Below are 12,451 nucleotides of genomic sequence, written 5' to 3'. Positions count from 1 at the left end.
GGAGACCCTCCCCAGCACCTAGCCGCAGTGTGTCCTCTACGGCCACAGCTGGTGCAGGGGATGGCCCCCCTCGGGTTCTCTCTCCTACTCTCTCTAGCGCCAGCACCCCCGAGCTCCATTGGGCTCGGCGGTGCTGGGGGATGGAATGGATGGCCCCATCTCGGGACGTCCGCGGGTGGCCAGCAGGGTATCCAGACGGATGGACATGTCCACTAGCTGGTCGAAGGACAGATTGGTGTCCCTGCAGGCCAGCTCTCGACGAACGTCCTCACGCAGGCTACACCGATAGTGATCGATGAGGGCCCTCTCATTCCACCCCGCATCCGCCGCTAGAGTCCGGAAATCCAGGGCGAACTCCTGTGCGCTCCTCTTCCCCTGTCGGAGGTGGAACAGACGCTCCCCCGCCGCTTTACCCTCAGGAGGGTGATCGAAAACTGCCCTGAAGCGGCGGGAGAACTCTGTGTAGCTGATGGTGGCAGCGTCTATTCCCCTCCATTCGGCGTTGGCCCACTCCAACGCCTTGCCGGAGAGACAGGAGATGAGGGCGGAAACGCTCTCGTATCCCGAGGGCGCCGGGTGTATGGTGGCCAGGTAGAGTTCCACCTGAAGGAGGAACCCCTGACACCCGGCTGCGGTGCCATCATACTCCCTCGGGAGCGAGAGCCGAATCCCACTGGATTCCGGAGCTGGTTGGTGGGGCTGGCCGATGGTGGTGGTAATGTAGGAGGAGGTGTGGGCACGCCTCCCCTTTCCCATCGGCGCAGGGTGTTCATTACCTCCTGCATGGCGGAGCCGAGTTGCTGGATCATGGCGTCCTGGCAGCTGACCCGATCCTCCAGCGACTCGGTCGACGCCGCTGCTCCTGCTGACTCCATTGTATGGTGTGTTGTTCTGTCAAGGGGCTGATGTGGATGCGGTGTTGGAGTCAGGCGCAGGACACAGAAGCTTAGTTGATCCGACTTTAATAGTCACAGGAGCAAAATACAAATCCAACGGGCCTCAACAAACAGGAGGCGAGCGAATACGCAAAACAGTGCGTAAAGTGCGAAAAGCACTAACAACAAGAAAACAAATAACCTACACCAACGGACAGGCGTACAAAAACACACAACTACAAACAAAACCAAAGGAAACTTATAGGTGACATAATCGATACGAGATATGGAACAGGTGCACTAATCAGACAAGACCAAACAAACACAGATAACATCAAACGGTAGCAGCTAGTACTCCGGGGACGACGAACGCCGAAGCCTGCCCGAACAAGGAGGAGGAGCAGCCTCGGCGGAATTCGTGACATTATTCTGTCTCTCACTGTTCAAATATACCTACCATTAAAATTATAGACTGATCATTTCTTTGTCAGTGGGCAAACTTACAAAATCAGCAGGGGATCAAATACTTTTTTCCCTCACTGTATACAGTAAATGCATTATTTCTCAATTCATTTTTGGGTGAGTTATTTGAACATTTTCACCATATCATATAGGTTCATTTTAACCTGCTTTATTAAGATTCATGGTAAAGACTAATGGTAGGCTATATATATTTATTCAGATATACAAAATGTAAAAACAAATGGAATTTTATATTTACCCAGAACCAAGTATTGAAGAAAACGAAAAGGAACTTAATGCAGCCTATTCTTATCATTTTGGTGACACTGGAATTTTTTTTATTAAATTCTGATCAAGAACTGAAATGTAAACATAAATAGCCGATTGAAAGCGTCTCGTTTCATTGAATAATCTTACCCCGTAGGCTAAATTATTATTCTAAATTTAAGGGCATTAGCGGCCAACAAAGGATGGGAATGGTGAATGTCTCCACTGAATATCTAGAATAATCCTATTCTCATTTTCTGAAATTGGGAGCCAGACCTGAACAAATTACGCATCGGATGAATGCTATTGAACAAGGTTTATGCAAAGGGTCTGAGATACTTATTCTACAGCGATGATAGTTTGACTATCAAGTGTTATAGCCTATTGATGAGAACTAAATAAAATAAAAAGCCTTTGCCATGACAGGACAATTAACCTACATTGGATACGGTATTATGCTTTTGTAGCACTTTTTTGTTGTTGTTGAGGAAATATATTTTCAAGGTAAAACGGCAGGTGCGAGACCGAGTAATTGGGATTTCTACAATTTTGTCGAATAAAGAAGAAACGTCACTGATGCGGACGTCATAGTTAACCCATGACACTTGTGCCCCAAAAATTAGCGCAAAGGAAATGGTGTGAGAACCTGAGTCACTTCGATGGTTTCTAGAAGTGGTGCTTTGGGAACTGATGTTGGAAACAATTCATTCTACTCTCAACGTGATAGTTAGTAGGGCTATAAGCAACCAATGTGATAATTTCATTGTTTATTTCAGCGTTTTCATTTGAGATGGTAGGTTTATTTTGAACGTCTTTTTTAGGTAATATAATTAGGAATAAGAACACGTAATTTAGTAGGATCTCTATGATGTAGGTCTGGTTGTGGCGTCATGGTTTTGATATCATATAATACTCCCATCACTGCACTAACTCTCCAATTGTCCTTCCTGCAGGGTCAACACCCTATTTGAGCTTATCTGAGAAGTATTGACCATCCAATACCTGTCACAATGAGAGAGACCCCAGCAGGCAGGATGAAGGTTAGGCTAGTAACATTCATTGCCCATCATTTAGCCTTTTTTATTCTATTAGTGAAAAAGTAATTAAGACAAAAATAAGCTATTGATATAATAAGACAAACATATTCTACTGGAGAAAAACAAAAATAAACATGAATACAAAAAGGCTATTGATATAATAATACTTTTTCATGAAACACTTCCTAAATAATTTACTTATCATTTGTATTTCTAGGGCACCCGAAAACATGTGGGTCAGGGCAGCAGAGACATGGACCCCAGTGGGATAACCTCAGACTTAAAGGAAGTCCTGGATTCTCTGTGAGTACACATTGTTTTCTCCTTCAGATTTTTTATCTGAACAACATGAATCAGACGAGCATCGTAGAAAACGTTAAGGACACCTACTCTTTTCATGACATAGACTGACCAGGTGAATCCAGGTGAAAGCTATGATCCCTTATTGATGCCAATCCACTTCAATCATTGTAGATGAAGGGGAGGAGACAGGTTAAAGAAGGATTTTTAAGCCTTGAGACAATTGAGACATGGATTGTGTATGTGTGCCATTCAGAGGGTGAATGGGCAAGACATAAGATTTAAGTGCCTTTGAACGGGGTATGGCAGGAGGTGCCAGGCGCACCGGTTTGTGTCAAGAACTGCATGCTGATGGGTTTTTCACGCTTAACAGTTTCCTGTGTGTATCAAGAATGGTCCACCACCTAAAGGACATTCAGCCAACTTCACACAACTGTGGGAAGCATTGGAGTCAACATGGGCCAGCATCAATGTTCCCTCTAAGCTGCAGCGCTGAAGAAATATCAGCCCGCGCAGAGAAGCACGAGATTGAACTTCACTCAACTTTCTGGACTTTCCCCCTTTAGTTAATTAACACTATCAACGTTTCCCTTTACTGTGGAAATTGTGATTGAATCAACGCAATATTAGCAACTTTCAATGCAACATACCGAAACAAAACTAATTATGTAAGGCATAGTATGCAAAACTAACTATGCAAGAGATGTTGTTGTAGGCAGAATGCATCGGCATAGGATTCTATTGCATTGACACACAGGACTCAGCCCGTACTCTACTCAGACCGGTGCAGCATAACCGATCAGAGCTGCAGTTGGCCTATATGCAAATAGACCATTGCCATATATGGATATATGCCATTCACTTTGAACTGGACTGTTTTTATAGCATGAGCAGTCGTGAGTAGATGCGCTTGTTTTGAGATCAAAGCGAGAGCTGCATGTAGCCACGTGTGCACATTTTGTTCATATCCTTTGCTAGTTAGTGAGTTATTAACCCAGTTACAGATCATTTGTAGTCAGCAATGTGGGAGTGATTACTTCCTACAAGAGCATAAAACGTGTACATTTCTAGACATCTTTGAAAAGCAAGTCGGGTAAAGAGCTTGCTTTTATCTTAACGGGGCAGTGTTGTATTTTGAGACGGTCTTGAATAAGCTAAGTAGCCAATAGGCAGAGGGTATCATAATTTGTCTGATTCTCTGTGATAATGGTATGGGAATAATAATACATTTTATTTTGTAAAGTTATTTCTTGCATCAAACAACACAACAACATTTTCAGTCACCTCCTTCTCTGAAGGACAAGTGGATAAACAGGTTAATGTCAAGCCCTGCATGGTTTTTCAAAAGTCTCATGGAATGTAGGCCTACATTGAACACCACAAATTGATAGAACAGCTATTTCCATGTTAAAATGTTATAGGATGCATTTTCTCCATTGTTTTTGATGGTAGGCCACTCTGGTAGGCCTACATTATGATCAAATAGCCACGGTAGGCCACTCTGGTAGGCCTACATTATGATCAAATAGCCACAGTAGCCTACTTGACCACTGTCTGAAACTGTAACTTAAAGCGGGTACAGCCTCAGTGTTCACAGTAATCTCGCTCAAGTTAGCGCTCAGCAGACCTGAAATTTGCTCAGTGCTTATAATTTCTGGAAGGAACATTGGCCAGCATCTCTGTGGAATGCTTTCGACACCTTGTAGAGTCCATGCTCCGACGAATTCAGGCTGTTCTGATGGCCAAAAGGGGGGGGGTGAAACTCAATATTAGGAAAGTGTCCTTAATGTTTTGTACACTCAGTGTATAGTGTAGTCTATTTTATAATTCAAAGATTTTCAAATTACAATCTTATTTCCTCACCTCCTTGTCAATCGTATTGGAGGAGAAGGTCCAAGGTCCCTCCTCTCTGACCTTTTCCTCCAAGGCGTTTTGATAAGGAGACGAGGAGAGAGGATGCGAAGAATCGAGAAGAGATTAATTGATCAAGTATGCCAACAGTGCTGAGCCAGTATTACGGAGTATAAAGATGTTTTAGAATTGCAGTATCACACCATGGCTCTGACCAACAGGGGTATTGGTCAGCTCAAGGACTTGGCCACCATGGTTGCAGAGGAGCCACTGTCGGACGCACAAGTTGAAGGTGACATGACATTACCTTGTGACACCAATAATGAAAAAAGACAAACACAATACTTTAAATGAGTGTCAATCACTATGAATGCCTGTCGAAGAATTAGAAATGAAAAGAAGGTTAGTTAATTTCAGTAGCACAGAGGGAAAAATAATAGAATTTCAACAAGAAGGAGTTTGTTATAAAACCCTTTATTTTCTCCTCGGGGACAATCAAGTTAATCCTTTCCTATTCTATCCTATCCCATAGCGTTCCAGGCTGTCTTTGAGCTGTTTGTCACCAACAGTCATGGCTGCATTGACGCAGTGGGTCTCTCCTCCCTATTGGACACAGTGAACATGAGACTCAGCCCCGAGCAGACTGAGGCTGCCCTACATAGGGCCGACTATGACGGTGAGGTCACGCACAAGGACATACACCTGCAATGTATCCCAAGGCAGGATCAAGGAATTATGCTACTGGAAATTTCACACAAGATGAAAACATTCCGTTTGCAATTCTAACATGTTCCATGGAATGTGAAATGCCTTTATAACCTGTTTTCCAATACATTTTAAATGTATTTAGGAACAAAAAATGCTCTCCAAACTAGCCTTTCAGGTAGAATATGGGGTGGGTGCGAGTACTCGATTTAAGGTTTGTACTCAATTGCTTATTAACAAATACAAGTACTCAAAATGTACAAATGCAGCTATTTATCAGGTAAAATGTATAAGCACAGAGAACATTTCAAACTTTTAAATGTGTGTGGAGTATGTCAAGTGCAGTAATTATGTTAAATTACATGTTCAGTTGTGTATCAGAACAGCCATAGGCTTAATTGGAACATCCAATAGGATAATTTTTTGCCTTCAGCCCTGTTTCACGCTAACATGCGAGTACTGGAGTACTCACAATTATTTAGATGAGAGTACTCCAACACAGACGTTCTTTCAAATTGTCATCCCTAGTAGAACGTATGAACGCTATCTGTAATTTTAATTTAAGGAACAATAATTCAAATGTGATTTGTTTCTAGGAGATGGTGAGGTAGGTTTTCAAGACTTTCTGTGTGTGATGACAGACAGTCAGAAGTTCGCCAGGTGTATAAAAGGTAAAAAGCCTGTAAGAAAGAGAGGTGTATATTTTGACCGATTTTAGATGGCGTGTACATGCTCACAATGACATAATTTTTTCAAGCCATGAAACAGGTGCCAACTACTCCCTCTACTCCTCCTCCCTCAATCTCTCCCTCTCTCTCTCTCTCTCCATTCTCTCTCTTTCGCTCCCTCTCTCTCCCTGTAGCGGAGTCCCCTGACCCATCTCAGAGTGTGGATCAGTCAGACTCTGTGTTCTACAAAGCCTTGAATCAGATGCTGAATGCGGGCCTCATTCCCAGCAGTGCCACTGGGGAGATAGTTCGGTAAAATACAAACGTTCGTTCTCTGATAATATACACTAGCAGTACTTCTGGTCAGGCACAAGCTAAACACTAAATGTATGCAATAATTGTGAGGTTTATTATGAGAATAAATATTTGAGTAAATCATTTGAGTAAAATGTTGCCTTTGACAAAATACGAAGATCAAAGCCCCAAAAGCAAATATTGTCAGTTTAAGTTCTCGTTCTCTGAGTCTAGGTAGTTTTTACAGGTGATTTTTGCGGCATTCAAAATGGTGTCCCAACATGCAGAAATAAGCTCATCAATCAAAAGGCCTTTTTCGTGGCCTCTCTGTCTCCAACCAGGTATTACCATAAGAAGTCGCTGCGTCATGTGTTGAAGGTGGCGCCGCAGCAAGACAAGAGCAGGGGTCACGTGATCACCTACTATGCCAAGGGGGCCCACCTGGTGGGCCTGCAGCCCAAGCAGCTGATGAAGTACATCAAACCCGACGGTGAGCAACGTCTGGGCAATGTTTGTGTAACGTCTGAACAACATTTGACCAGTGTTTGAGAAACATAATTTCAGTTCCTGGTTTTATTGTGTGTATATTACTTCCCCTCCTTACCACAGGAGGTTGGTGGCACCTTAATTGGGGAGGACGGGCTTGTGGCAATGGCTGGAGCGGAATAAGTAGAACGGTATCAATTACATCAAACACATGGTTTCCATGTGTTTGAAGCCATTCCATTTGCTCCGTTCCGGCCATTATTATGAGCCGTCCTCCCCTCAGCAGCCTCCTGTGCTCCTTATCTATCTTTCAATTTAACACTGTGTGTGTAGCATCCATGTAGATGCTACACATTGGTCAAGGTGAGTTTCCCCAAAGCTTGCAATTCATCAATGTCTTTGGCAACATTGGATTACTGAATTGAATTGAATCCGAGTCACTGCGTTGTGTGTGTGACTCTCTCAGCTCCCAGTACCAGCCCGTACTCCAAGCGGCCCAGCCTGAACGTCAACTCAAAGGTCACGGTGGGCAAGCGGGTGGCGACCCAGGGAAGTGCCCCCTCTGCCAAGACCTGGAAGACCGTGGAGATCGAAGGGCGCATCAGACAGGTATGAGCTAGGGGGACAGAAGGGTTGGGGACAATTCCATTTCAATTCAGTCAATTCGGGTTTACTTTATTTTAGTTACTTGCGCCTTTATTTAGCCAGGTAAGTCATCGAGAATAAATCGATTCTCTTTTACAATAACAACCTGAATTGACTGAAAATGCATCTGGATCACCCCTGTATTGCATACTGTGTTGAATATTTTATACTTATTTTTTCATTTATGGAACCAAACTTTATCTAGATGTTGTCTTCCCTGGCATCTTATCTTAATTAAGTTCTGAATCAGCAATTAATTAATTATTATCCCTATTTATGAATCTAAAAATAAATGGAGAATAGTAGGGGAAGTTTAGTATATTGTCCCCGAATAAGAAAAGACGACGATATAGAAGCCGACGTGGGGGAACCCTGACGAAACTACAGCGGTGATTAAATAAACAGATTCTACTGGAGAACAAACTAGACGAGTTCCATTCGAGACTATCCTATCAATGGGACCTGAAGAACTGTAATATCCTATACTTCACAAAGTCCTGTCTGAACGAGGACATGGTTAATATAAATCAAGCTGGTTTTTCTATGCATCTGCAGGACAGAACTGCAGCGTCTCGTAAACTCAAGGGCGTGTCTCTTTCTTAACAACAGCTGGTGCACGATCTCTAATATTAAGGAAGTCTCTAGGTTCTGCTCGCCTGAGTTAGAATACCTTATGATACGCTGTGTAGACCATACTATTTACCAAAATAGTTTTCATCTATATTTTTCGTAGCTGTCTATTTACCACCACAAACCGATGCTGGCACTAAGACCGCACTCAACGAGCTATATAGGACCATAAGCCAACAAGAAAATGCTCATCCAGAGGCAGCACTCCTAGTGGCTGGTGATTTTAATGCAGGAAAACTGAAATCTGTTTTACCTTGTTTCTACCAGCATGTCACCTATGCAACTAGAGGGGAAAAAACTCTAGATCACCTTTACTCTACACAGAGACACATACAACACATACAACTCTATTCTGACCATAACTCCATCCACCTGATTTCCTGCTTACAAGCAAAAACTCAAACAGGAAGTACCAGTGACACGCTCAATTCGGAAGTGGTCCGATGAAGCGTATGCCAAGCTACAGGACTATTTTGCTAGCACAGACTGGAATATGTTTTGGGATTCATCAAATGGCATTGAGGAGTTTACCACATTAGTCACCGGCTTAAGTAATAAGTGCATCGATGACGTCGTCCACACAGAGAGCCACCGGTCTGAGCGCACCACCTCGGCAACACCGGAATGGAAACCCAACGCACCCTAATCACCTTCAGCGCACCTGCACCTCATCATCTCATCACTACCCCTATTTAGCCCTGGACTGTTCTGTAGGATGTTGTGTGTGATTGTTTTGCTTCGTGTCATGTATCTTTGTTTATTCTCTTTGTCATTCTTTGAGTAAACCTTGACCTTGTTTATTCCTGCGTCTGCGTCCTGCCTCTTTGTATACTCAGTACTCGTCACATGCACAAAGTCTGGAACCAACAGGACCCTGAACAGCTTCTACCCCCAAGCAATAAGACTTCTAAACAAGACTGCTAAATAGCTAATCAAATGGCTACCCGGACTACCTGCATTGACCCTTTTTTTCACTAACTCTCTTGCACTGACATTGCACACACACTGGACTTTCCCCACAAACTCACACATACTTACTGTACACTAACACCCCAACAAACACATACACACACACTACATACACCCCAACACACAAAACATGCACACACATGCTTACTGATGCCAAACATACACTCAAACACACAAACACTTTCACACTCACCACATACGCTGCTGCTACTATCTATCCTGTTGCCTAGTCACTTTATGCCTAGCTACCTATTTGTACAGTACGTAGCTACCTCAATTACCTCATGCCCCTGCACATCGCCATGTTATTTTCTACTCCCTATACTGTATACAGCCATATGATTTTTACTCTTTATTTTTATTAGTTATTCCCCGTGTATTTATTCCTTGTGTCACTATTTATTTTTTAAATAAATAAAATATATCTTTAACTTTGCATTGTTGGAAAAGGACCCGTACGTAAGCATGTCACTGTTAGTCTACGAAGAATATGACAAATCAAATTGTATTTCATTTTGATTGTGGGTTACTCATCTCCCTCTATCTCGCTCACTCTCTCGCCCTCCTTCCGTCCCTCCCTCTTTCTACATCCCTCCCTCCCACAGTTATCAATCAAGCACCCAGGAAAGGAGACTAAGGACATGATCACTCCGGTCAAGATCAAGGTGGACCTGCAAGTGAAGGACAGAGAGCGTCTGACCTATGACAACATCAACCAGATACGCCACAAGGTGCTCCAGCTCACACTATAACAACAACATCATACATTTGCCATTTTAGTCAATACCTTTGCAGTATTTCAGTTAGAAATGGCAGTGTTTGAGTCTTCTCCTCTTTCCAAATGTTCTCAGCAAAGATGCCTCTTTCTTCTCTCCATCCCTGCCATTTTTTGTGTAACAATGTGCTATGTGCTATGTAATACATGTGTGACTACAACGTAGGACTACTGTACAAGCAATATCTCTGCTTGGAAAGGCCTGATTTAAAGTGAGTTACTCGCTACTTCGCTCTCTCTCTCTCCTCCAGCTCTGTATCCCTCTATTTCTCTTTCCATATATAAATATTTATTTATTTATTTATTTATTTATCTCCCTCCCTCCCTCCCTCCCTCCCTCCCTCCCTCCATCCCTCTCTCACCCTAGTCCAAAGAGGGCTTGAACACCTACCTGGAGACGCTGAGCCAGTACAAGCAGCGGGACACCTGGGACTCCTGGGGCTCGCTGCAGAGCTACCACAGCCCGCTGGACCACAATGCCTTCTCTGACACCTTCTCCACCTACACCTGGAGCTGGAGCGGCTGCCGCAACATGTTGCAGCCCCGCGACCTGCTGGAAGAGAGGAACAACTTGCCTCTGCTCCCCCACCAGTATTAGGGAGCAGAGGGTATGGAGGATTGTCACAGTCCATCATTCATTGTGGAGTGAGGCTTTTCCAATTAAAAGAAAGAAATATGTCGATTTTGTACTTCATTGTATTCTTAAAACACTACATGACTAAAAGTATCGTGACACCTGCTCGTCGAACATCTAATTCCAAAATCATGGGCATTAATATGGAGTTGGTCCCCCCATTGCTGCTATAACAGCCTCCACTCTTCTGGGAAGGCTTTCCACTAGATGTTGGACCATTGCTGCAGGGACTTGCTTCCATTCAGTCCCAAGTGCATTAGTGAGGTCGGGCACTGATGTTGGGTGATTAGGCCTGGCTCGCAGTTGATGTTCCAATTCATCCCAAAGGTGTTTGATGGGGTTGAGGTAAGGGCTCTGTACAGGCCAGTCAAGTTCTTCCACACCAATCTCGACTTACCATTTCTGTATGGACCTCGCTTTGTGCACGAGGGCATTGTCATGCTGAAACAGGAAAGAGCCTTCCCCAAACTGTTGCCACAAAGTTGGAAGCACAGAATTGTCTAGAATGTCATTGTATGCTGTAGCGTTAAGATTTATCTTCACGGGTACTAAGGGGCCTAGCCCAAACCATAAAAAACAGCCCAAGACCAGTATTCCTCCTCCACCAAACTCTACAGTTGGCACTATGCATTCGGGCAGGTAGCGTTATCCTGGCATTGGCCAAACCCAGATTTGTCAGTCGGATGACGACGAGTACAATGGCGGCAAGCTTTACACCACGCCAGCCAACGCTTAGCATTGCGCATGGTGATCTTAGGCTTGTGTGCGACTGCTCAGCCATGGAAACCCATTTCATGAAGCTCCCAAGGAACAGTTATTGTGCTGACGTTGCTTCCAGAGGCAGTTTGGAACTCGGTAGTGAGTGTTGCAACCAAGGACAGACGATTTTTACCCGCTATGCGCTTCAGCACTCGGCCCTGTTCTGTGAGCTTGTGTGGCCTACCACTTCGCGGCTGAGCCGTTGTTGCTCCTAGACATTTCCACTTCACAGCACTTACAGTTGACCGGGGAAGCTCTAGCAGGGCAGAAATTTGACAAACTGACTTGTTGGAAAGGTGGCATCCTATGACGATGCCACATTGAAAGTCACTGAGCTCTTCAGTAAGGCCATTCTACTGCAAGTGTTTGTTTATGGACATTGCATGGCTGTGTGCTCGATTTTATACACCCGTTGGGGGTGTGGCTGAAATATCCGAATCCACTAATTTGAAGGGGTGTCCACATACTGTTGTATATGTAGTGTATATGCCATTTATACCCTTTTATCCAAAGTGACTTACAGTACAATGATTACATACGATAGTACTTATGACTGACTGATGAGCACTGCATCAATTGCTAAAATGTATATTTCAATGTCACTACTCATTGCTTTTTGAAATGGGTGACAAAGAGATTTTTACAATTGTATTATTTTACATGAGCAATTACATATCTGTGTGTGAATGTGTGTTCATGCATGTGTGAGTATAAGAGATCACATACAGTCAGGTCCAACATGTTTGTCACCCTTGATAAAGATGAGCAAAAAAGACTGTATAAAATAAATAAATAAATATATGCTCCCTCAAAAATTGACAATTATATTATTTTATATTAATACAATTGCTCAGAAAATAAACATTTTGTTTAAGAAGTAATAAAAACATTTCTAAAACAGATAGGGGTCAAAATTATTGGCACCCTCGTTTTCTATACTTCGGCACCCTCCCCTTGCGAGGATAATGGCACTGAGCCTTTTTCTAAAATGTTTTATGAGATTGGAGAACACATTGGGAGGGATCTTAGACCAACCATTCCTCCATACATAATCTTTCCAGACCCTTGATATCCTTCATCTGCGCTTATGGACT

The 12,451-nt window shown here is 43.4% G+C and overlaps 1 protein-coding gene across 1 annotated transcript; it reads left to right on the top strand.

Annotated features, from left to right (window-relative positions):
* Positions 1-4,996: 4,996 nt before the first annotated feature.
* LOC311133834 (EF-hand calcium-binding domain-containing protein 3-like) lies at positions 4,997-10,562 on the top strand (the record flags this gene model as incomplete). The annotated part of the gene is made up of 7 exons (XM_084167430.1): positions 4,997-5,084; positions 5,325-5,468; positions 6,360-6,477; positions 6,801-6,949; positions 7,412-7,554; positions 9,795-9,920; positions 10,332-10,562. 7 exons carry the CDS (start codon positions 4,997-4,999, stop codon positions 10,560-10,562), a joined length of 999 nt encoding a protein of 332 aa, XP_084023556.1.
* Between the last annotated feature and the right edge of the window lie 1,889 nt (positions 10,563-12,451).

The sequence above is a fragment of the Coregonus lavaretus genome, assembly GCF_964263955.1.
Source record: "Coregonus lavaretus genome assembly, chromosome: 1".
In the NCBI taxonomy this organism is placed as follows: domain Eukaryota; kingdom Metazoa; phylum Chordata; class Actinopteri; order Salmoniformes; family Salmonidae; genus Coregonus; species Coregonus lavaretus.
This window is presented reverse-complemented; position numbering and strand designations above follow the sequence as displayed.